We start from the raw sequence: 24,061 nt of genomic DNA, 5'->3' as shown, positions 1-24,061 counted from the left end.
AGTTGAGCAGTGTCAGTTATCACACGGGAGGGCAGCATGGAGCAATAAGGAAGCACGTGTCTGGGGATAGAAGCAACTGGGAGGAGGTAGTTGGGGAGGTGATAGCACTGAAAAGCTGAAGTTGGGTATTTACTAAGTTTGAAAGAACTGTAGATTCTCAACTAACATTTGAGTATTTTTAACAAATTGCTCCTTTCCCTGTAAATCAAGTTCTAGACAGATCAGTGTTCCACATGGCATCTTCCAACTTTATTTTATATATAAAGTATTTAATGATGGGGGAAAAAATTATAAAAACTTCTAACTGCTTAAAAAAGGAAATTTTAGTTATTTTCCAATGTCCAAGTAGGGTTACAAAAAAAGAACATACTTGTTTATTGCATACAGCAAAACTATATATAGTGGCATATTCCAAAATCCAAACACAGATTGGTTACACGTAATAGTACTAATGCCAAAACTAGAATTTGTGTGTTCTTTCCCACATATCAAAAAAAAAATTCATATAGAATTACAATTTTTATACACTTAAATGGAATTCTGTTTAACAGAAGGAAAACATTACATGTAAGTATTTTAGATTTACAGTTAAAACAGTTCACTTTGATAAAATCCTGGAGACTCTTGAGGAGCATTCATTCCCTGTTGCAACTGTACATTATACACAAAAGTGTCTTCCTCTAATGTTTTACTTATAAAATATTTTAGACCTACCTATACAGACTGACAGAAAACAAATCCATAATTAAATATCAGTCTTCAGAAGGAGTTACCACATTTTTAGTTTTGCAATTACTATTAACTATTTGTCCTGAAACACAGTGAACACCACCTGACTGGTTAAAAGAAAGTTTTATGTTCTAGTCTGCATTTTATTTACATTTTTTAATGTTTCTATTTTTGGGGGGCAGATGGTCATATTTTCAGTGCCAGAAAAATACAACTTGCATTTTCATTCTAGAAATAGGTCAGAAACTTACGAATAAGAATGCACAGTTATATAATTCTGTTTTGAATTTTTTTGGTCCACTTCTCAAATAAACTACTTGTCTGCAGAAACGCTGCAAGTTTGAAATATGCCTTTTTATAAGTTTAATGAGTACAAAAATATTTAAAGAATTTTTTTAATTAACATTTAAATAGGTAAACCAATTTTAATCCTTGTCAGCTGATTTCAGTCTACATTCTAACAGCATAATTATAAACACACATGGTGTGTGTGCACATAAAAACTAATGCCACATCAACAGTAGTACTATATCCTTTATTCAGAAAGAATGATTGACCTATCCTCTTACAAAATTATAAATCAATCAGAGTCTTAATTTCATTAATCTTGGTTTGTTTTACTTCACTAGCAGTAAGCTTTTTAGATGCAAAGGCTCCTGCTGCAAGTTCCCTCTTCTTGTTCTGGATTTTCAGCATATTTTCTTCCACTGAGTTCTTTACAATGAACTAACATACATTAAAAAGAAAAAACAAACACAAAGTAAAACACAGACATTTTCAAAAATGGGTGCCTAAATTAGGCACTTAAGTGATTCATTGGAATTACTCTGTACTTAGCACATTTGAAATCAGGCCATTTATTTAAGTGCCTATATATGGATTTAGAAATATTCCATGTTTCTGGAAATTTTATCTAATATGGTTACACTCTGAATGAAGTGTAGCTCTATCATTCACTTACTTTGCCAAAAGAGTGAGTGGTAAACTAGACAAATCTTGGGTCTTGGGGGGGAAAATAAGTAATCTTTTTTGCCTCCATTTTGATTATTGGAATAACGTTCTTCCTACTTGCTGCTGACATCAGAAGAGGAATAACTCCAATTTCCTAAATGTGATTCCCCCAGTTTGTGTAGGAGGAGGAAGGGGAGACAACTGGCTGTGAAGAACAGATCAGCAGCTAGGAGACCTGCAGTGACAGAAGGAAAAGCACTTGGGTCCCTCCCAAAAAAAAGACCAACAGCCTGGCTGGCTAGACAATAGCAGCATGCCTAGGGACTTACTGACTGGGGTACTGGCTAGATTCCATTCAGGCTTCTGGAGCTTGAAAAACCCTGGGAATCCAGAGCACAGAGGCTCAGATTCCTCTCTCAGCAGTTCTAGTGGGTGGCCAGGAAGGGGTGCTTTCTAGGATCTGAGACAGAATGGTGGCAGTGCAGTAATACATGAAGATTTTTACAACACTGTTGCAAAGGCTTATACTTTTGCTCTTTAAACTGAAAGCAAGAGCAGGTCTGTTCATTTGTCTCAGGTAAAAGCCATTTAGCAAGCACAAATTATAAGCAGTTCATGAAGAGCAGCTTCTGGGCCTGTATGCACAGTGAAGTCTACCTGCTGCTTATCAGGAGAAACTGGAGTTGGTGGCCAGGATGTACTCACGTGCCATGAGGCACAATGGGTCACCTGCGCCAAACCAGCAGCCAGAGGAGGTCCCTTTTTATCCTATAAGGCATGCAATGACAAAGCAGATGGGGCCAGATGATCCAGCAGAAGTATCTGCAGTGACTAAAGGTCCAGAACTTCAGGAGGCTGAAGAAGACACTGATGGAGCGGGAAGCCAGACATCAGAGTGAGGAGAGAGCTGGAGCAACATAAGCTTGCTGACTGGACAAAATGCAGGCAGCTCGAACAGAAGATGAGGGTCAAGTCACACCCATGGGACCCAGGAGGAAGGACATAATCGTATGCCTCATCAGGGGCTAGCATACAAATAGATGAGGGAATGATGGATGCTATCATTCTGCCTGCAGCTGAATCACTATGGACACTAATGTTTGTTCTGTGATTCTGACTGTGGGAAATTATTTTTCTTGATGTGTTTTCTGTAGTAGTGTACCAGGGTCAAATTCTGAGGGTTCAGGTACAAGCCCCATCATGACCAGACTCAGTGGTTGAGGGGGAGAGCTCAACATCTACCCTCACTAGGGAAATTGAGTCAGTGCTGAGTGTGTCTGTGGCACAGCTAAAAGATGCTGTGGCTCAGAATCTGCTGGGAGCAGCGAGATAGTGGGGTACAGCTAGGAAATACTATGGACCAGAACTCCACTAGAAGTACGGAAGATTACTGGGGGCGGTGAGACACTGGTGCAGCTAGAAGGTGCTGTGGACCAGAATGACGCTGGGAGAAGGGAAACTAGGTATGGCCATAAGGTGATGTGCCTCAGAACTCCCCTGGAACAAGGCAGATTCTGGATGATAAAAATGCTGACAAATCCATGCTACCTAGTAAAGGATGGGAAAAGCCCAGACAGGTTATAACCACTGTGGCAAGTGAAGATGTTAAGAAGAGGGAAAGGTGCCCTTTAATCTGTGGGTTTAGAGTGGTCACGAGAGATATAATTAAACCCGAGGGGGATGAGAGAAGGAAAAACACCTCACCTCTCCCCAAGGGGGGAATGAACATGGGAACTAATGGATGACTGTATTTTAGTTTGATTATTGGAACAGTTTACTAGCTGAATGAATGTATGACGTTCAAATTAATAAGATGATACTCTGTCCAGGCAGAGGGACTTTAAACCAAGGTCTGTGGAGTAGCCAGTAGCTAATCCTAATGAGTCTATATTAGGGGAAAGCTGACACAGAAGCCCATTGGACCAGCTGACAAAGGATTCACTGTCCTGTAACAGCAACTCTTAAGAAGCTTGACAAATTCAGTACAGAAAACACACCGCTTTCATGGTATTTATCCATAAATTATATCCTGTAAGGTCTCTAATAAAATCTTATGTCATACTAATCCTCATAATAATTGCCTCATATATGTATGGATGATATTTAAGGAGTTGTGTATATGTAGTGAAAATATAAAGATTGTCACCAAAGAAAAAAAACAAGTTTCTTCCAGACAGGAAATAGAATGTATATTCACTTCTCTCAGTTCACAGGTAAATTAAGCATGGCAAGTCACTGGAGACTAAACCACAGGGGTTGTCCTGCCTCTACGGAGGGAAAATGAACTCTGAATAATACAAATAGAATGCAAGGAAAAGTCTCATCTATTCACTAAGAAAAACATCTGGTAGAAGGGGATGCTTCATGAACACTTGGATCCCAGTTTGCCTGAAACCAGCTAGCTCTGCAAGTCAGAACCTTCCCCCCCCCCCCGGGGGGGGGGGGGGAGAGGAATCTACATCATATAGGAAAGATAATGATTTATAAGTTTCACAGTAGCAGCCATGTTAGTCTGTATCCGCAAAAAGAAAAAAGGAGGACTCGTGGCACCTTAGAGACTAATAAATTTATTTGAACATAAGCTTTCGTGACCTACAGCTCACTTCATCGGAGCTGTAGCTCACAAAAGCTTATGCTCTAATAAATTTGTTAGTCTCTAAGGTGCCACAAGTCCTCCTTTTGATTTATAAGTGTAGACCCTGGTTTGTAATTTATTATTTGATATGTAAAAAACAGTTGTGTTTCTAATTATCCTTACTCAGTATCTCTTAAATCTTAATCTTTGATAATAAACTTGTCTGTTTTCACTATGAATATATTCCTCAGTGCTATGATGTTATATAGGCACTGATCCTCAATTAAATCAAGCACGTTACTTAGTGTATATTCAGTCCATTTGGGGATAGCAAATCTGGTAATTTCTGACAGTGTCCAGTGACAGGTGCTGGATACTAAGGGGAAATGCTTCAACAGGGCTCCAGGGTTGGGGGGCATCTATTGATAATTTGCAAGGCAAAGAAAGGCCTGGCACAGTCCTGAGGAGACCGTAAGGGTGGCTAACAGACTGCTGGTGTCAGGGAGCAGCTGACACCCAGTTAGGCATCTGCAAGTCTTCCTCTGACTGGAGACAGTGAGGGGTAAGGTGGTGACTCGCAGTCCTGGACACCTTGAGAAAGTATCACACCTACCAACCTTAAGATCTCAGCCAGGAACAAGCAAACTCTGCTCCAAAAATTAATCTCTCTTCAGAGAGAGAGGTCATACCCTTTTATTTTTGCAAAACTTTCACAAAATTTCACATTTTTGTAAGTGAGGAAAACAACACAGCCCAAGCTAACATTTCAAAAATGGTATCCCAACTACAGTTATAGTTATGTTATACTATAGCTATATCCTCTGCCCAATTCTTTTAAATAAAAAGAGTTGTTTAAAAGAACAATCACTCCTATATCAAAAATCACAGTTGTTCAAACAGCTCACCTTAGTGATAACAACATCTTGCTTCTGGCCAAGTCTGTGACATCTGTCAAAACATTGGTCTTCTGCAGCAGGATTCCAAGCCTATCAATGATGCATAATCATCAATCTAAACCTTATGGTGAACAGTTAGTTTTTCAAAACTACACTTCCAGTACATTAAAGACACTAAAATTTAAAAAATGAATTCACTAAAACATGTTATAACAGTATGGCCTATGATAAAAGTAGCCATGTGATTAGCACTGTTTATTTTTGTCAGTAACTGTTGTTCTTAGGGTATGTGACATGATCACACTATTCTATATAAGGATGTAGGGTGGATGTAAAAAAAAAAAAAATGCATTTATATTTTCAGTAAAACCATAGAGGAGTTTGTAATCAGGACCAGCAAATTCCAGCAAGACTCCATAGATGAAAAGTTCACTCAGTTCATTTATGCAACCAGTTCTCCCTTTTGTTTTGTTCAGAACAAATATTCCATTGACATGGTTCAATCATTACAACCAGGCTACACTTCACCCAACAGAACAGACATTGATGGAAGGTTGCTGGATACAGTGAATGAGAAGGAAACTGAACAGTGTGCAAAAAACATTGATGAGAAATTCACTAATCTGACCTTGATGCATGCAGCAAGGTACACACTGATTTAGTAATATGTGCGTGTGTGACAAAAGATGGGTTTGTCGATCTTTCAGAAAAAATTGATACATCAGGAAATGCCCATGCAGCAGAGTACTTAAAAAACGGGCAGTAAAAGCTATAACAAAAATTCAAATGCCAAGCACATAGTTCTGTCACCGACAATGTCGCAAATGTAGCAAAGATGAGAAGAAATCTAAAAGACGGAACCTGAAATTTATGTAGGTGCAGTGCTCATTTGATGCATCTTTTAGCCAGAGACTTAAGTGTGACTCCAGGAATAAATGAAAATGTTGCTCAAATTGTAAAATACTTCATCACTTTTCTTCAGCTTCACTGAAGAGAGCAAGATCCAAACTAATTCTCCCCCATGGTGTACAATTGAATTCAGTGGTTGACTGCTTTGAGCTATTTATTAAAAAAAGCTTGTCTATTCTGATAACAATTTGCAATGAAAATCAGGACAAAATAAATAGAACTATCACGGCCAAAGTAGTCAACATCAGACTAAACGGATACGTAGAAGATATGCTGAATGTCACAAATTCCATGTTCATTGCCTTGAACAAACTGCAGAAAGATTGCTGCTGTATTGCTGATCAGTTAACTGAAGAAAGATTCCAACAAAAGTTATATTGCAGGTAGTAAAGAAGAGGATGGATCAAGCACTTACTCCACCTCAATTTCTTACCAATATTACCAACCCAAAATACTAGAGTAGGTATCTCACTCTTGAAGAAGATGCCATGCTATAGCATGGCATCTAATCTCATCAATCATGCCGACCATAATAGATTTCAGGACTGGAGGTGAACCATTCAAGTAATATATGTCTGCTGAAGATATTTTGAAGAACATCACACCACCAAACTTGTGGTAAGTCCCTAGCTAAACACCTGGAACCAGTTTGTTGAAGTGCTAAATCAGCTTTTGACAGCAATAGCCTCTTCTGCAGGCACAGAAAGAACATTTTCTTCATTTGGACTAATTTAGTCAAAGTTGAGAAATTGAACAGGAGTTGAAAAAAACAAACAGGAAAATGTGTCTCTTCCAGTATGAATAAAAACGATGGAGGGGATGAGATCTACTAGTTTTAAAAGTTTGAAGAACAGCCTAAGTGACTTAGGAGACTCTGCTCTCATTTTCCAAATACTTAGGTCAGTAGAAACTTGAGCCAGTCTAAGCTAATCCTAAAAAATACAAGGGGACTCACATAGTGCCCAAGCGAAGCAAACACTGCCAAGGGATTCATCTTGCAGCCATGGACATGAAAAAGGAACATGGGGCAGGTGGGCCTGCTGTACTGCTTATGCCCTGAGTGAGGGACACAAAGGGGTATAGAAGCAGCCCCAAAAGAAACTGCTGGCCAAAAAGAAAAAAAAAAAAAAAACAACCTGATCTCAGGCACATGGGGTACATGTGATCTAAGAGTGGAATCTGTGTGGACAACACAAAGAATAACCTTCTGTTTCTTCATCTGCAGTCACTTCATAACAGGAGAAGATAAACTAGAGGAGAGTTGTGCTAAACTCGAAGAAAGGTGTGTAGAATGAAAATGGCTCATGCACAACCCCAGTCAGTGGCACTCTGCCATCTGGTACAAAAAGTACAGGACTTTTGCATGCAAACACAGTGCTATCCCCCTCTTTGATGCCTCTCAAAAATAGGAAGCAGGACATCAAGAACAACAGATAGAAGAGAGGATTAAAAATATATGAAAACCAACAGAAACACAGTGGTAGTTAAGTATCTCACATGATGTTCCACTAAATTTGACTTCTAGCAGCTAGATCTAATACTATGGCACAAAGTTCTGCCTTTTCCAATTGTTTTGTTTTGGTTTGGTGTTTTTTTGTTTTGTTTTTTTAAGAATACAAAGAGTGCTAGATTGCCAAAGAAAAAGACACAAGATATTCTTTCCTTCCTCTATCTGCCCCTCGCCCAGATAGCACTGATGTCATTAATTCTTAGGGTACATCTACACTGCAATTAGACCCGCAGATGACTCTGGCTAAGAGGCTTGGGGGCTATTTAAATGCAGTGTAGACGTTCAGGCTCGGGCTGCAATCCACACTCCGGGCCCCTCCCACCTCAGAGTCCTAGAGCTTAGGCTCCAGCCCAAGTCAGACTGTCTATACACAATTAAACAGCCCTTTAGCTGAAGCACTGCGAGCCCAAGTCAGCTGGCACAGGCCAGGGTTGGGTTTTTAATTGTAGTATCGGCTTTATACCTACCCCTTCCTAAAATCCTGAGAGAACTACAAATAGTTTTACACAGATAACTGCCAACATACCAGTGTTAAGTCTATCACTTACAGGATCCATTAAAAACACTCGTGAAGCAGCTGTCAGATTTAAACCAACTCCACCAGCTTTTAGGGATAGCAGCATTATGGTTGGAGACCCTTTTTGGCTGTCTTGGAAACTGTGAATTGCTTGTACTCTCTTCTTCTGTGCCATGGACCCATTCAAACGAGTAAACACAAACCCTGATTCTCTGCAGCAAAAAAAACCATCAAGTTACTATGACAACAGGAAACATCTATTTAAAATCCTGACCTCTGCTGTGAATGTTTAAAAGGTTATGCTTCTAGTCAAAACAGAAGATACATGGATCTATACCACTAAACAAAGAGTAATACGATTCTCTTATATTCTAAAAGAAAAGCACATTTTGTTCAATTTATTTGAAATGGACATTTCAGCCTCTAAGACGTACAAAATTATAATTAGTTCAACTTACTTCAGTGGAGTTTCTATTAGAGACAGGAAAGTGGTGAACTGAGAAACAATCAGACACTTTACAGCTGGATTCTGCTTCCTTAGGTCTATCAAAGCATGCATAAGAGCATCGATCTGAAATGCCAAAAATTAAGATTTATGCAACAGGGCTATGATCTCAATCTTATGGATACTTCAAAAGCTTTGTGCTTAGGTACTGTGCTGATGGCTGATAATTTATTGTATTAGCCTGTAATAAAACAGGATAATCCTAAAGAAAATTTGTTTTTTAGAACAACTCCTGAAAAGAAAATAAGAACTGGCCAGTTTTTATGGCTATAAAAGATAGCTATTGGGAAGTTGGCAATGTTTGGAGAAAGATTAGGTTGATATTAATTCCTCAGGAAACTGTGTATCCAATGCACTTTTCTCCTACTGACAAGTGCAGATGATACAAAGCTGGGAGGTATTGCCAATTCGGAGAAGGATCGGGATATTATACAGGAGGATCTCGATGACCTTGTAAACTGGAGTAATAGTAATAGGATGAAATTTAATAGTGAGAAGTGTAAGGTTATGCATTTAGGGATTAATAACAAGAATTTTAGTTATAAGTTGGGGACGCATCAATTAGAAGTAACGGAAGAGGAGAAGGACCTTGGAGTATTGGTTGATCATAGGATGACTATGAGCTGCCAATGTGATATGGCTGTGAAAAAAGCTAATGCGGTTTTGGGATGCATCAGGAGAGGCATTTCCAGTAGGGATAAGGAGGTTTTAGTACCGTTATACAAGGCACTGGTGAGACCTCACCTAGAATACTGTGTGCAGTTCTGGTCTCCCATGTTTAAAAAGGATGAATTCAAACTGGAGCAGGTACAGAGAAGGGCTACTAGGATGATCCGAGGAATGGAAAACTTGTCTTATGAAAAGAGACTTAAGGAGCTTGGCTTGTTTAGCCTAACTAAAAGAAGGTTGAGGGGAGATATGATTGCTCTCTATAAATATATCAGAGGGATAAATACAGGAGAGGCAGAGGAATTATTTAACCTCAGCACCAATGTGGACACAAGAACAAATGGGTATAAACTGGCCACCAGGAAGTTTAGATTTGAAATCAGATGAAGGGTTCTAACCATCAGAGGAGTGAAGTTTTGGAATAACCTTCCGAGGGAAGCAGTGGGGGCAAAAGATCCATCTGGTTTTAAGATTCTACTTGATAAGTTTATGGAGGAGATGGTATGATGGGATAATGGGATTTTGGTAAGTAATTGATCTTTAAATATTCAGGGTAAATAGGCCAAATCCCCTGAGATGGGATATTAGATGGATGGGATCTGAGTTACTATAGAAAATTCTTTCCTGGGTATCTGGCTGGTGAATCTTGCCCACATGCTCAGGGTTTAGCTGATTGCCGTATTTGGGGTCGGGAAGGAATTTTCCTCCAGGGCAGATTGGAGAGGCCCTGGAGGTTTTTCGCCTTCCTCTGTAGCATGGGCATGGTTGACTTGAGGGAGGCTTCTCTGCTCCTTGAAGTCTTTGAACCATGATTTAAGGACTTCAATAGCTCAGACATGGGTGAGGTTTTTCATAGGAGTGGGTGGGTGAGATTCTGTGGCCCGCGCTGTGCAGGAGGTCGGACTAGATGATCAGAATGGTCCCTTCTGACCTTAGTATCTATGAATCTATAAGTGTAAACAACCTTCTTCAGGCCAGAAAGCATGTAAAGAGGAAGGACGTGGAGGGGGAACTCAAAGCAGTCAGACTGAGGTAGGGGTTCTGGGCGGGACCAGTGCTACTGAACATCAGAGGAGGAAAAGGAAGATCAAAGATTCCTTTTGGAGCTGAAAGAATAAAGAGTGACCTCCCTCCACCTTTGAGCCCAAAGGCCAAATATTTTTGTTCTTCAGCTTCTATAACTGTCAGGATAGAGATTTTTAAGGGCTCAATATATACTGACTTTGAAAGGGAAGTAACCTTCTTGCAAATTTAAATTACGTTTGTTGAGAAACAGTCAAATTCAGCAATTAAAACCAAAAAAAGAAATCAAATGAAGATAGGAAAATTTCAGATTTAGCAGTAAGACCTTGTACACCTATGAGGTTGAGGCTAAACAAAAAAAGGTAAACTTTAAAAACAGATATAACCAGCTAGGTAAACTAGTGAAATAATGTTTCTTAATAAAACATTTGTGAAATACAATGTCTGAAGCTCATTTATTTTAAGAGTTTTAATGTGTGAAGCTCAGCAATTTTAAGAATTTTCTAAAGAAATTTATTCATTCATTTCTGATAATTTAAAGAGGATTTCCTTACGTTTAGTTACAAAATATATCTTCAAAAGAAAAAAAATTAGGATGTCTGCTCTTTTACTGAAACAGTATTTTAATTAGTACATTCCACAAACAGCCCTTCACTAAAGGGAGTTCTAGGTCAACAACACTACTTAGCTGCAATTTGCACTACTTTTGTCTGTTTCCTTGTTGCAGCCAAGGCTTGTGGTAGGATTTTATGGTTTTAGTAGTGTTGTATTAACTTGATGTATACACCGAAAATTTAATTTTAAAGCTGAGAAAAATATTTCTATATAATGTGCTAGATTTCACTACACAAGACAGTGGGAAATTACTTTTGAACTGGATATCCACTCCCGATCACCCTTCTTCTCAACGCTAGAATCCGACTCCTCCAGAGGACATTCTACCAAATGTTCTACTCGAAGTTCGTTCCTACAAAGAGGACATTTGGCATTTGGCTATAAAATAAAAAGGGAGTTGAAACATTAGGAAAAGCACTTTCTTCATTTTAGATCAGATTAAGAGCATTTCCCCCCTGAAAAGCTACTTTATCACTTGCACATCAAAGAGTTCCAAGATTGCCTTTATGAAGTACATTCAGTGAAATTGAGAACTGCATTCTCATCCACGCTAATTCACACATGGTACATTTTTCCACGATATAACCCCTCCAACCACACCTGACAGACGCTGCAAAAACAAGATGATTGTATGTGCTACACCATTAAGACTACACTGACGTTTGCATTTTAATACTATTTTATTCACATTTCTTAAAAAAAAATGAAAATATTTGTTTGGAACAATGCAATCATTTGGTTATTTTTAAACTTTGAGCTAAATATGGTATATCATTCAGGTCCTCTGGAAAAGAGAGGGAAGAGAAAACCTCTCTGTATTCAAAATATCAGAAGCAGAAAAATAAACCATTTTTTAAAAAAAAATCTGAGTTCTTGGATCAAGGACAGTCTTCTCTTTAAAAGTGAAATGTGAAAGATTAACTGCTAAGTTAAGCACCTCCCTACCCTTACGCTATATTTAGGGGCAGATATTCGGACACTGGCGGTCATTTTTTTTATAGGTGCAAATAACTGCAGACATAATTTTATGCATGCAAATATTTGCTCTCACTGAAAATAGAGACCTGGTTAAGGCAGGGCCAAGAATTTCTCTATTAACATTTCCATGAGGCAGTATTTGACAAACATAGTATGGATTCTCTGTGCTGCAGGAATGGAGAAGGGCAAGAGTTTTAGTCTACCATCTCTGCAGAAGAAAAGGGAAAGGGAAACTTCTTCCCTCCCCATCCCTGGGGAGGGGGAGGGGGAAAACCCCACAACCCTAAATATGGCCTTAAAAAAATTTCTGGTTTGAGGTTTTGACTGCTGAATTATGACAAAAGAGAATGACATCCATGTAAAAAATAAAGTGACAATTTTGAAATAAATTCTTCTTCCCTGGCAGTTGACTAACAAAGACTACTCAAAAACGATAAGTCTTCACTATATTGTTTGCAGTGTTGTAGCCGTGTTGGTCCCAAGGATTTTTTTAAGTACATCAGAAGCAGGATGCCTGCCAAACAGGCAGTGGGGCCACTACACAACAAAAAAGTGTTAAAAGAGCACCCAAGGAAGACAAGGCCATTGCAGAGAAGCTAAATGAATACTTTGCATCAGTATTCACTACAGAGGATGTAGGGGAGATGCCCCAAAAGAATAGCTCTGATGTGGGTAACATATCTGAAGGACTGTCCCAAACTGATATGTTAGTAGAAGAGGTTTTAGAACAAGTCATTAATTCACAAGTACCAGATCGTATTCACCCAAGAGTTCTGAAGAAATCAAATATGAATTGCAGAACTACTGACAGTAGTATGCAACCTATCACAGATATCAGCCTGTACCAGATGATTGGAAGGTAGCTAATGTAACATTGATTTTTAAAAAGGGCTACAGAGAAAATCCTGGCAATTAAAGGCCAGTGGGCATTTTGGTGGAAACTATATTAAAGAACAATTAAACAGACACACAGATAAATACGATTTGCTGGAGAAGGGAAACAGAAACCATGCCTCACCAATCTATCAGAATTCTTTAAGGGAGTTACAGCCATGTAGATAAGTTGACACACTACTTAAATTTTCAGAAAGCCTTTGACAAGGATCCTAATCAAAGGCTCTTAAGGAAACTAAAGTAGCCATGGAGGGAGGGTCCTCTCATAGATCAGCAATTGATTGAAAAAGATAGGAAAAAGGCTAGGCATACATGATCAAGTTTTCACAATGGAGAGGTAAACAGCATGATCCTCCAAGGATACAGAGACTGGAACCTGTGCTGTTCATTGATGATTTAGAAAAGGGGGTGAAGTGGCAAAGTTTACAGACTATACAAAATTATTCAACATAATTAAGACCAAAGCAGACAGCTAAGAATTACAAAAGGGTCTCACAAAACAGGGTGACTGATCAACAAAATGGCAGATGAAATTCAGTGTTGATATGCAAAGTAATCCACACTGGAAAAAATAATCCCGAGTATACATATTCAATGATGGGTTCTAAATCAGCTACCACCACCCAAGGAAGATCTTGGAGTCAACATGGATAGCTTTCTGAAAACTTCAGCTCAATGCACAGTAGTGGTCAAAATGGCTAACAGTATGTTAGGAACTATTAGGAAAGGGACAGAAAATAAGACAGAAAATATTATAAATGCCACTATATAAATCCATGATGTAATCACATCTTGAATACTGTGTCCAATTCTGGTTGCCCCATCTCAAAAAGGATACAGTGGAACAGAAAACCTTCACAGAAGGGCAACAAATATATATGATCAAGTGTACAGAATGATTTCCACACAAGGACAGACTAAGAAGATTAGGGCTATTCAGAAAAGAGACAACTAAAGGGCAATATGATAGAGGTCTATACAAATCAAAAATGGCATGGAAAAAGTGAATAGAGAAGTGCTATTAATGCTTTCACACGGTACAAAAACTAGGGATTACCCAATGAAATTAATAGGCAGGAGGTTTAATATAAACAAGAGGAAGTCTTTTTTCCACACAATGCATAACTAACCTGTGGAACTCATTGCCACGGAATGTTAGCCAAAAGCATAACAGGATTCAAAAAGGAAAAAGGTCCTATCAATGGCTATTAGCCACGACGGTCAAGGACACAACTCCATACTCAGGGTAACCCTAAACCTCTAACTACCAGAAGCCCAGAGTGGAAGACAGAGTGGATCATTCCATAATGCCCTGTTCTGTACAGGCCTCTTGAAGCTCTGGTAAAGGTCACTGTTGGAGACAGGTTACTGGGCAAGATGGGCAGGTTACTGGGCAAGATTGTTTCTTGACTTTAGCAAAGCTTTTGACACGGTCTCCCACAGCATTCTTGTCAGCAAGTTAAGGAAGTATGGGCTGGATGAATGCACTATAAGGTGGGTAGAAAGCTGGCTAGATTGTCGGGCTCAACGGGTAGTGATCAATGGCTCCATGTCTAGTTGGCAGCCGGTGTCAAGTGGAGTGCCCCAGGGGTCGGTCCTGGGGCCCGTTTTGTTCAATATCTTCATAAATGACCTGGAGGATGGTGTGGATTGCACTCTCAGCAAATTTGCGGATGATACTAAACTGGGAGGAGTGGTAGATACGCTGGAGGGGAGGGATAGGATACAGAAGGACCTAGACAAATTGGAGGATTGGGCCAAAAGAAATCTAATGAGGTTCAATAAGGATAAATGCAGGGTCCTGCACTTAGGATGGAAGAATCCAATGCACCGCTACAGACTAGGGACCGAATGGCTCGGCAGCAGTTCTGCGGAAAAGGACCTAGGGGTGACAGTGGACGAGAAGCTGGATATGAGTCAGCAGTGTGCCCTTGTTGCCAAGAAGGCCAATGGCATTTTGGGATGTATAAGTAGGGGCATAGCGAGCAGATCGAGGGACGTGATCGTTCCCCTCTATTCGACACTGGTGAGGCCTCATCTGGAGTACTGTGTCCAGTTTTGGGCCCCACACTACAGGAAGGATGTGGATAAATTGGAAAGAGTACAACGAAGGGCAACAAAAATGATTAGGGGTCTAGAGCACATGACTTATGAGGAGAGGCTGAGGGAGCTGGGATTGTTTAGTCTGCAGAAGAGAAGAATGAGGGGGGATTTGATAGCTGCTTTCAACTACCTGAAAGGGGGTTTCAAAGAGGATGGCTCTAGACTGTTCTCAATGGTAGCAGATGACAGAACGAGGAGTAATGGTCTCAAGTTGCAATGGGGGAGGTTTAGATTGGATATTAGGAAAAACTTTTTCACTAAGAGGGTGGTGAAACACTGGAATGCGTTACCTAGGGAGGTGGTAGAATCTCCTTCCTTAGAGGTTTTTAAGGTCAGGCTTGACAAAGCCCTGGCTGGGATGATTTAACTGGGACTTGGTCCTGCTTTGAGCAGGGGGTTGGACTAGATGACCTTCTGGGGTCCCTTCCAACCCTGATATTCTATGATTCTATGATTCTATGACCATGGTCTGGCCTAGTATGGCTGCTCCCATGTGAAAGAGATAGGGTAGGTGAGGTAGTATCTTTATTGGACCAGCTTCTAATGGTGGAAGAGATAAGCTTTCGAACTACACAGAGCTCTTCCTCAGGTCGGGAGAAAGTAACCAGAGTGTCTGAGCTAAATACAAGGTGGGGCAAGATTGTTAAGCATAGGAGGTTCAACACATGCTGCAGGAGACCACTTAAAATGAAGTGGGCAATTGTAGCAAGCAAGAGGGTGTGACACAATTTGGCGTAGTAAGCTATAAAAATCGGTGCCTGTTTTTAATGTCCAGCAGTTATGAATTTAAGTTCCCAGGCTTGTCTTTAGACGGCGTTATGCAGGTTTCTTTTGAGGACTGGGACCAAGAGGTCAGATACAGAGTGAACGCTTTATGACAAATGTTCATCCACAGGCGATATGGTGTTTTTGTCTTATTTTTCTGTGTGAATTCATTTGACAAATCACATCCTGGAACAGACCACCCAAATACCCCAGAACTTTCTGCAGCACAGAAAAACAACAAACCCACGGACAGCACACCCTTAGTTGTCACCTACTATCCCCATACTAGAACCCATACAGGGTATCATTAAACAATTACAACCCATACTTGATGGGGACCACACAATGAAATAAATCTTTACTGAACACCCTCTTCTGGCCTTCAAACACCATCCAACCTCAGCAAGCTCATCATCAGAAGCAAGCTCCCCAGAGGCCAGGATACAGCCAACTCAAAGCAGGGCCAAACAGATGCAAAACATGCAGACATATCTCCACAGCTAAAGTGATCAAACACCCCCAACTAACACACCTTTCAAGATAAATGCCTAACGCAATATGTAGTGTACCTCATCCAGTGCCCCAAATGCCCCAAACCCCAAGGGTTGAAAATGGACAATCAATATGCTCTTGAATGAACTCACACCGAAAAATTTAAAAGACAAGAACACCAAATCATTCCTGGCCGAACACTTTTCACAAACAATCACCTCAAATCTGACCTCTCTGTCCCCTTTCTCAATGGAAACCTGTATAATACCTTCAAAAAACAAGCCTGGGAACTTAAATTCATAAGTCAGCTCAACATTAAAAATCATGCACTTAACAGAGACTTATCTGTCACACCTTGTATTTAGCTCAGATACACTGGTTGCCTTCAAGACATGAGAAAGATTTGTGTAGCTTGAGAGCTGTCCCTTCCACCAACAGAAATTGGTCCAATAAAAAAAAAAAAAAAGTTACCTAACCTACCTTTCCTCTCTCAGTTTTCACTATCTTATTCTATCATTCACCAACCTTCCACACAGTTTACTATGGGGATAGACAACTGCTTCACCAATCCCAATATAATGTAGGTAAGCCTCAGAGTGAACTATTATAAAATGGTTAGCACTGACCTCTGGTGACAAATCTAGAGAGTACACATTTCCTTTGCTCAGTGCATATGTATACAGTTTGAACAGATATCAGCTGGCATACAAAGGGGTTGGTGGGTCTGCATGCTGCAGGGGAAATTACAAGACTGCTGGGGCTTCCAAATTATCTTTTTTACTCACTTGCACAGATTACAAACAGAACTGCTAAAAAGGATCAGTTTTCATTAGGGTCTCCTATATGATGCTACTGACTGCTTCAGTTACTGAATAATTTTTTTTAAGTTCCAGTTAACTAACTGCTGTTAAACAGTTTAATAGAAAGGTCTCAGATGAATAGTAAAGACAGGTGGTTTTGTCCTCACTGGGGAAAAAAAAATACAAAACAAAAAACTACACACCTTACTTTTTAGATTCACTATTAATTGGTCATCTTCAAACAAAGTACTTTTGATTTCTTTTAAATGCAGATGGAGAACATGCTAGCCAAAGGCTTGAAAAAAGTATGCATACAGCATACCCACAGTGATAGTCCTGTGGATGTACACAGTACTATACATGATGCTCTCATATTCATTTCAAAGACTAAAAAGGAGTGACCTGGTATAGCACAGCAGTAATCTCAAAAGATTAATCCCATTTTATCATGAGAAAAAGTGAACAATGACTGGTAAAATCTGCACCGGAAACAGTTGCAAGGCTCTCATTAAAGTTTATGGGATATGCAGGTGCAAATCCAAAGACAAAATTTGGGCCTTGAGCTATTCCGGTAGGCTTAGCATACATCAGTATACTCTTTAGCCTTACAGCTGCTCTCTGTTTATTAATAGGATTACGATTTGTCATCTGGAATGCAACGTTACCTCCACTCTGGTCCAGATTCAATCTATGTTGCTTTGGGATTAATCACTATGATTAAATGCAACAACAAAATAGCTAACCTGTTCACTTTGGATGACTTCACAAATGCATGGTTTACAAAACACATGTGCGCAGTGTGTTATCACAGGGAGGTTCAGAGAATCCAAGCAAATTGCACATTCTTCATCTGAGCCAGAGCTGAGAACCAATTTCATTTTATTTACTAACTTCTCACGTAATTCTTCAGGAGTACTATAACCTAATATATACAGAAAACAAAGTTTTGTAAAACAAAAAAAGATTTTACACATGGGGCCAGATCATCAGCATAGTTGCATTAAATTCAACAGAACCATGTTGATTTACACCAGGTGAGGATCTGGCCTACAATTTATAAACACACTTAAATATGGCAGAATCAAGAATAATTCTGTATTACTATCTAAAAACATTTTTATGAATATTCAATTTAAGTCACTCAGACTAAACTCAAGAAACCCTAACTGACTAAGGGCACACTGATCAGTACATGGTGCAACGTGCTCAGGGACTGAGGGAAAAAGAGCAATGTTTACGCAACAACAGTTTTGGACAGTGATTCTATTATGAAGATATTGGTAGCTACTCTATAGTTGGGATTGCACTGCGATTTCTGCTTAAAAGGAGGAACTAATCCACTAATTGAATGTAAAAAGAAAAGGAGTACTTGTGGCACCTTAGAGACTAACAAATTTATTAGAGCATAAGCTTTTGTGAGCTACAGCTCACTTCATCGGATGCATTTGGTGGAAAAAAACAGAGGAGAGATTTATATACACACACAGAGAACATGAAACAATGGGTTTATCATACACACTGTAAGGAGAGTGATCACTTAAGATAAGCCATCACCAGCAGCAGGGGGGGGAAAGGAGGAAAACCTTTCATGACGACAAGCAAGGTAGGCTAATTCCAGCAGTTAACAAGAATATCAGAGGAACAGTGGGGGGTGGGGTGGGGGAGAGAAATACCATGGGGAAATAGGTTTACTTTGTGTAATGACTCATCCATTCCCAGTCTCTATTCAAGCCTAAGTTAATTGTATCCAGTTTGCAAATTAATTCCAATTCAGCAGTCTCTCGTTGGAGTCTGTTTTTGAAGCTTTTTTGTTGAAGTATAGCCACTCTTAGGTCTGTGATGAGTGACCAGAGAGATTGAAGTGTTCTCCAACTGGTTTTTGAATGTTATAATTCTTGACGTCTGATTTGTGTCCATTCATTCTTTTGCGTAGAGACTGTCCAGTTTGGCCAATGTACATGGCAGAGGGGCATTGCTGGCACATGATGGCATATATCACATTGGTAGATGCGCAGGTGAACGAGCCTCTGATTGTGTGGCTGATGTGATTAGGCCCTATGATGGTATCCCCTGAATAGATATGTGGACAGAGTTGGCAACGGGCTTTGTTGCAAGGATAGGTTCCTGGGTTAGTGGTTCTATTGTGTGGTGTGTGGTTGCTGGTGAATATTTGCTTCAGATTGGGGGGCTGTCTGTAAGCAAGGACTGGTCTGTCTCCCAAGATCTCTGAGAGTGATGGGTCGTCCTTCAGGATAGGTTGTAGATCCTTGATGATGCGTTGGAGAGGTTTTAGTTGGGGGCTGAAGGTGATGGCTAGTGGCGTTCTGTTGTTTTCTTTGTTGGGCCTGTCCTGTAGTAGGTGACTTCTGGGTACTCTTCTGGCTCTGTCAATCTGTTTCTTCACTTCAGCAGGTGGGTATTGTAGTTGTAGGAATGCATGATAGAGATCTTGTAGGTTTTGTCTCTGTCTGAGGGGTTGGAGCAAATGCGGTTATATCGTAGCGCTTGGCTGTAGACAATGGATCGAGTAGTATGATCTGGATGAAAGCTAGAGGCATGTAGGTAGGAATAGCGGTCAGTAGGTTTCCAATATAGGGTGGTGTTTATGTGACCATCGCTTATTAGCACCGTAGTGTCCAGGAAGTGGATCTCTTGTGTGGACTAGTCCAGGCTGAGGTTGATGGTGGGATGGAAATTATTGAAATCATGGTGGAATTCCTCAAGAGCTTCTTTTCCATGGGTCCAGATGATGAAGATGTCATCAATGTAGCGCAAGTAGAGTAGGGGCATTAGGGGACGAGAGCTGAGGAAGCGTTGTTCTAAGTCAGCCATAAAAATGTTGGCATACTGTGGGGCCATGCGGGTACCCATCGCAGTGCCGCTGATTTGAAGGTATACATTGTCACCAAATGTGAAATAGTTATGGGTGAGGACAAAGTCACAAAGTTCAGCCACCAGGTTAGCCGTGACAGTATCGGGGATACTGTTCCTGACGGCTTGGAGTCCATCTTTGTGTGGAATGTTGGTGTAGAGGACTTCTACATCCATAGTGGCTAGGATGATGTTTTTAGGAAGATCACCAATGGACTGTAGTTTCCTCAGGAAGTCAGTGGTGTCTCAAAGATAGCTGGGAGTGCTGGTAACGAAGGGCCTGAGGAGGGAGTCTACATAGCCAGACAATCCTTCTGTCAGGGTGCCAATGCCTGAGATGATGGGGCGTCCAGGATTTCCAGGTTTATGGATCTTGGGTAGCAGATAGAGTACCCCAGGTCGGGGCTCCAGGGGTGTGTCTGTGCAGATTTTTTCTTGTACTTTTTCAGGGAGTTTCTTGAGCAAATGCTGTAGTTTCTTTTGGTAACTCTCAGTGGGATCAGAGGGTAATGGCTTGTAGAAAGTGGTGTTGGAGAGCTGCCTAGTAGCCTCTTGTCCATACTCCGACCTATTCATGATGATGACAGCACCTCCTTTGTCAGCCTTTTTGATTATGATGTCAGAGTTGTTTCTGAGGCTGTGGATGGCATTGTGTTCTGCATGGCTGAGGTTATGGGGTAAGCGATGCTGCTTTTCCACAATTTCAGCTCGTGCACGTCGGCGGAAGCACTCTATGTAGAAATCCAGGCTGCTGTTTAGACCTTCAGGAGGAGTCCACCCAGAATCCTTCTTTTTGTAGTGTTGGCAGGAAGGTCTCTGTGGGTTAATATGTTGGTCAGAGGTGTGTTGGAAATATTCCTTGAGTCTGAGACGTCGAAAATAGGATTCTAGGTCACCACAGAACTGTATCATGTTCGTGGGGGTGGAGGGGCAAAAGGAGAGGCCCCGAGATAGGACAGATTCTTCTGCTGGGCTAAGAGTATAGTTGGATAGATTAACAATATTGCTGGGTGGGTTACGGGAACCATTGTTGTGGCCCCTTGTGGCATATAGTAGTTTAGATAGCTTAGTGTCCTTTTTCTTTTGTAGAGAAGCAAAGTGTGTGTTGTAGATGTCTTGTCTAGTTTTTGTAAAGTCCAGCCACGAGGAAGTTTGTGTGGAAGGTTGGTTCTTTATGAGAGTATCCAGTTTTGAGAGCTCATTCTTAATCTTTCCTTGTTTGCTGTAGAGGATGTTGATCAGGTGGTTCCGCAGTTTCTTTGAGAATGTGTGGCACAAGCTGTCAGCATAGTGTGTGTGGTATGTAGATTGTAATGGATTTTTTACCTTCAGTCCTTTCGGTATGATGTCCATCTGTTTGCATTTGGAGAGGAAGATGATGTCTGTGTGTATCTGTGCGAGTTTTTTCATGAAGTTGACAGATTTCCACTCTATACGGCTAAATTCAGTGCTTCCTCAGCTCTCGTCCCCTAATGCCCCTACTCTACTTGCGCTACATTGATGACATCTTCATCATCTGGACCCATGGAAAAGAAGCTCTTGAGGAATTCCACCATGATTTCAACAATTTCCATCCCACCATCAACCTCAGCCTGGACCAGTCCACACAAGAGATCCACTTCCTAGACACTACGGTGCTAATAAGCGATGGTCACATAAACACCACCCTATATCGGAAACCTACTGACCGCTATTCCTACCTACATGCCTCTAGCTTTCATCCAGATCATACCACTCGATCCATTGTCTACAGCCAAGCTCTACGATATAACCGCATTTGCTCCAACCCCTCAGACAGAGGCAAACACCTACAAGATCTCTATCAAGCATTCCTACAACTACAATACCCACCTGCTGAAGTGAAGGAACAGATTGACAGAGCCAGAAGAGTACCCAGAAGTCACCTACTACAGGACAGGCCCAACAAAGAAAACAACAGAACGCCACTAGCCATCACCTTCAGCCCCCAACTAAAACCTCTCCAACGCATCATCAAGGATCTACAACCTATCCTGAAGGACGACCCATCACTCTCACAGATCTTGGGAGACAGACCAGTCCTTGCTTACAGACAGCCCCCCAATCTGAAGCAAATACTCACCAGCAACCACACACCACACAACAGAACCACTAACCCAGGAACCTATCCTTGCAACAAAGCCCGTTGCCAACTCTGTCCACATATCTATTCAGGGGATACCATCATAGGGCCTAATCACATCAGCCACACAATCAGAGGCTCATTCACCTGCGCATCTACCAATGTGATATATGCCATCATGTGCCAGCAATGCCCCTCTGCCATGTACATTGGCCAAACTGGACAGTCTCTACGCAAAAGAATGAATGGACACAAATCAGACGTCAAGAATTATAACATTCAAAAACCAGTTGGAGAACACTTCAATCTCTCTGGTCACTCGATCACAGACCCAAGAGTGGCTGTACTTCAACAAAAAAGCTTCAAAAACAGACTCCAACGAGAGACTGCTGAATTGGAATTAATTTGCAAACTGGATACAATTAATTTAGGCTTGAATAGAGACTGGGAATGGATGAGTCATTACACAAAGTAAAACTATTTCCCCATGGTATTTCTCCCTCCCACCCCACCCCCCACTGTTCCTCTGATATTCTTGTTAACTGCTGGAATTAGCCTACCTTGCTTGTCACCATGAAAGGTTTTCCTCCTTTCCCCCCCCTGCTGCTGGTGATGGCTTATCTTAAGTGATCACTCTCCTTACAGTGTGTATGATAAACCCATTGTTTCATGTTCTCTCTCTCTCTGTGTGTGTGTGTGTGTGTGTGTGTGTGTGTGTGTGTGTGTGTGTGTGTGTGTGTGTGTGTGTGTGTGTGTGTGTGTGTGTGTGTGTGTAAATCTCTCCTCTGTTTTTTCCACCAAATGCATCCGATGAAGTGAGCTATAGCTCACGAAAGCTTATGCTCTAATAAATTTGTTAGTCTCTAAGGTGCCACAAGTGCTCCTTTTCTTTTTGCGAATACAGACTAACACGGCTGCTACTCTGAAACCTGTAATTGAATGTAGCGTCCAAATTTAGCACAGTAAACCTCTACATGGAAAATTTATGTCCTATGAATTTTTTTTTATTATTTTTTTTTTAGGAATAATGTTTAGCAACATTTTAAAATGCTCTTTGAAGTTTTGCCCCATTTTCTCAAATTTATTTATTTCCAAAAGCTCTAAACTTCATACTGATCCTGATGACATCTTAGAAATATGATCATTTTGAAATTTTAGAACTGGGTATCAGAAGTTATTCTTCATATTCAGGATATCTTAACTGGACTGTGCTAAATTCAGTCAATGGACCTACTCAGATCCAGCAGCTACTTTCCATTTTCTGAAGTTACAGAGGCATCTGCCTCTGCAGTGGAGCTGCACACTCATGGATTCCAAAAACTTGGCCTTCAACTCTCACCTTTCCCCCCACCCTGCCATAGCCCCTATAATGGCAAACAATCATGGGGAAAGAAAAACCCATAGCTTGCAACTCCACTACAGAGGCAGTTTCTCCTTCTGATAAAGCTACAGGGCTGTCCCTCAATACCTCACTCATCCTCTTGTCCTCAGAAGGGGAGAAGTAGGCCCAAGACATTAATAAGCTTTCTATGGCTCAGCAGAGCACAGCCATCCTCTAATAACCCTCCTGCAGTTCACCAGTCAAGAGCTTGACTGGGGTCTGTAACATCAGAGCTGTCAGATTCAGGGAGGAGAGTATCTCCTCCTCCCTGTTTTTCGCCTCCATGATCTCCCCTATTGCTCTGCTTCCCCCACATGTACTTGCCAGACATATTCAGCTTTTAAATGTGTACTAGTATTGATAGATCTAAACATTAAAAGCAGAATATAGTAGGAAGATGGACAACATGGTGGGAGCAAGGCTACCAGGGGGCAATTTAGGCTGTGAAGGGTACTGGGGAGGAGAAGGTCAGGACAGGGAACAAGGCATAGGGACAGGGCAGGGAAAGGAGGTCATGGGAAACATCAGGGCTTTGCAAAGGGCTTACAGGGGATAATATGTATTAATACCAAATAGCTAATCACATGTATTAAAAAGACGACTGTCATCACTGATATATACTCAAACCCTGGTAATTTCCCCCACCATAAAAAACAAAACATGTACCTTAAAGTTAAGTTTGCTAGACTGTACATCCAAATTCATTAAAAAATAAATAAATAAATAAAATATGCAGTTAAGACATTCAACACCCTCCTCTTATCTACATGCTGCTCC

At 40.8% G+C, this 24,061-nt stretch overlaps 1 protein-coding gene across 1 annotated transcript in view; it reads right to left on the bottom strand.

The window, feature by feature from the left end:
- Window positions 1-252: 252 nt before the first annotated feature.
- HLTF (helicase like transcription factor) overlaps window positions 253-24,061 on the bottom strand; it is a 57,393-nt gene continuing 33,584 nt past the window's right edge. The window contains 6 exon segments of the mRNA XM_038417697.2: window positions 253-1,455; window positions 5,161-5,241; window positions 8,119-8,299; window positions 8,546-8,658; window positions 11,152-11,277; window positions 17,675-17,853. Coding sequence (XP_038273625.1) covers window positions 1,303-1,455; window positions 5,161-5,241; window positions 8,119-8,299; window positions 8,546-8,658; window positions 11,152-11,277; window positions 17,675-17,853 — 833 coding nt within the window. The 3' untranslated portion in view covers window positions 253-1,302.

This window comes from Dermochelys coriacea, chromosome 9 (genome assembly GCF_009764565.3).
Source record: "Dermochelys coriacea isolate rDerCor1 chromosome 9, rDerCor1.pri.v4, whole genome shotgun sequence".
In the NCBI taxonomy this organism is placed as follows: domain Eukaryota; kingdom Metazoa; phylum Chordata; order Testudines; family Dermochelyidae; genus Dermochelys; species Dermochelys coriacea.
The sequence above is the reverse complement of the archived record's forward strand: the minus strand, read 5'-3'. Positions and strand labels throughout refer to the sequence as shown.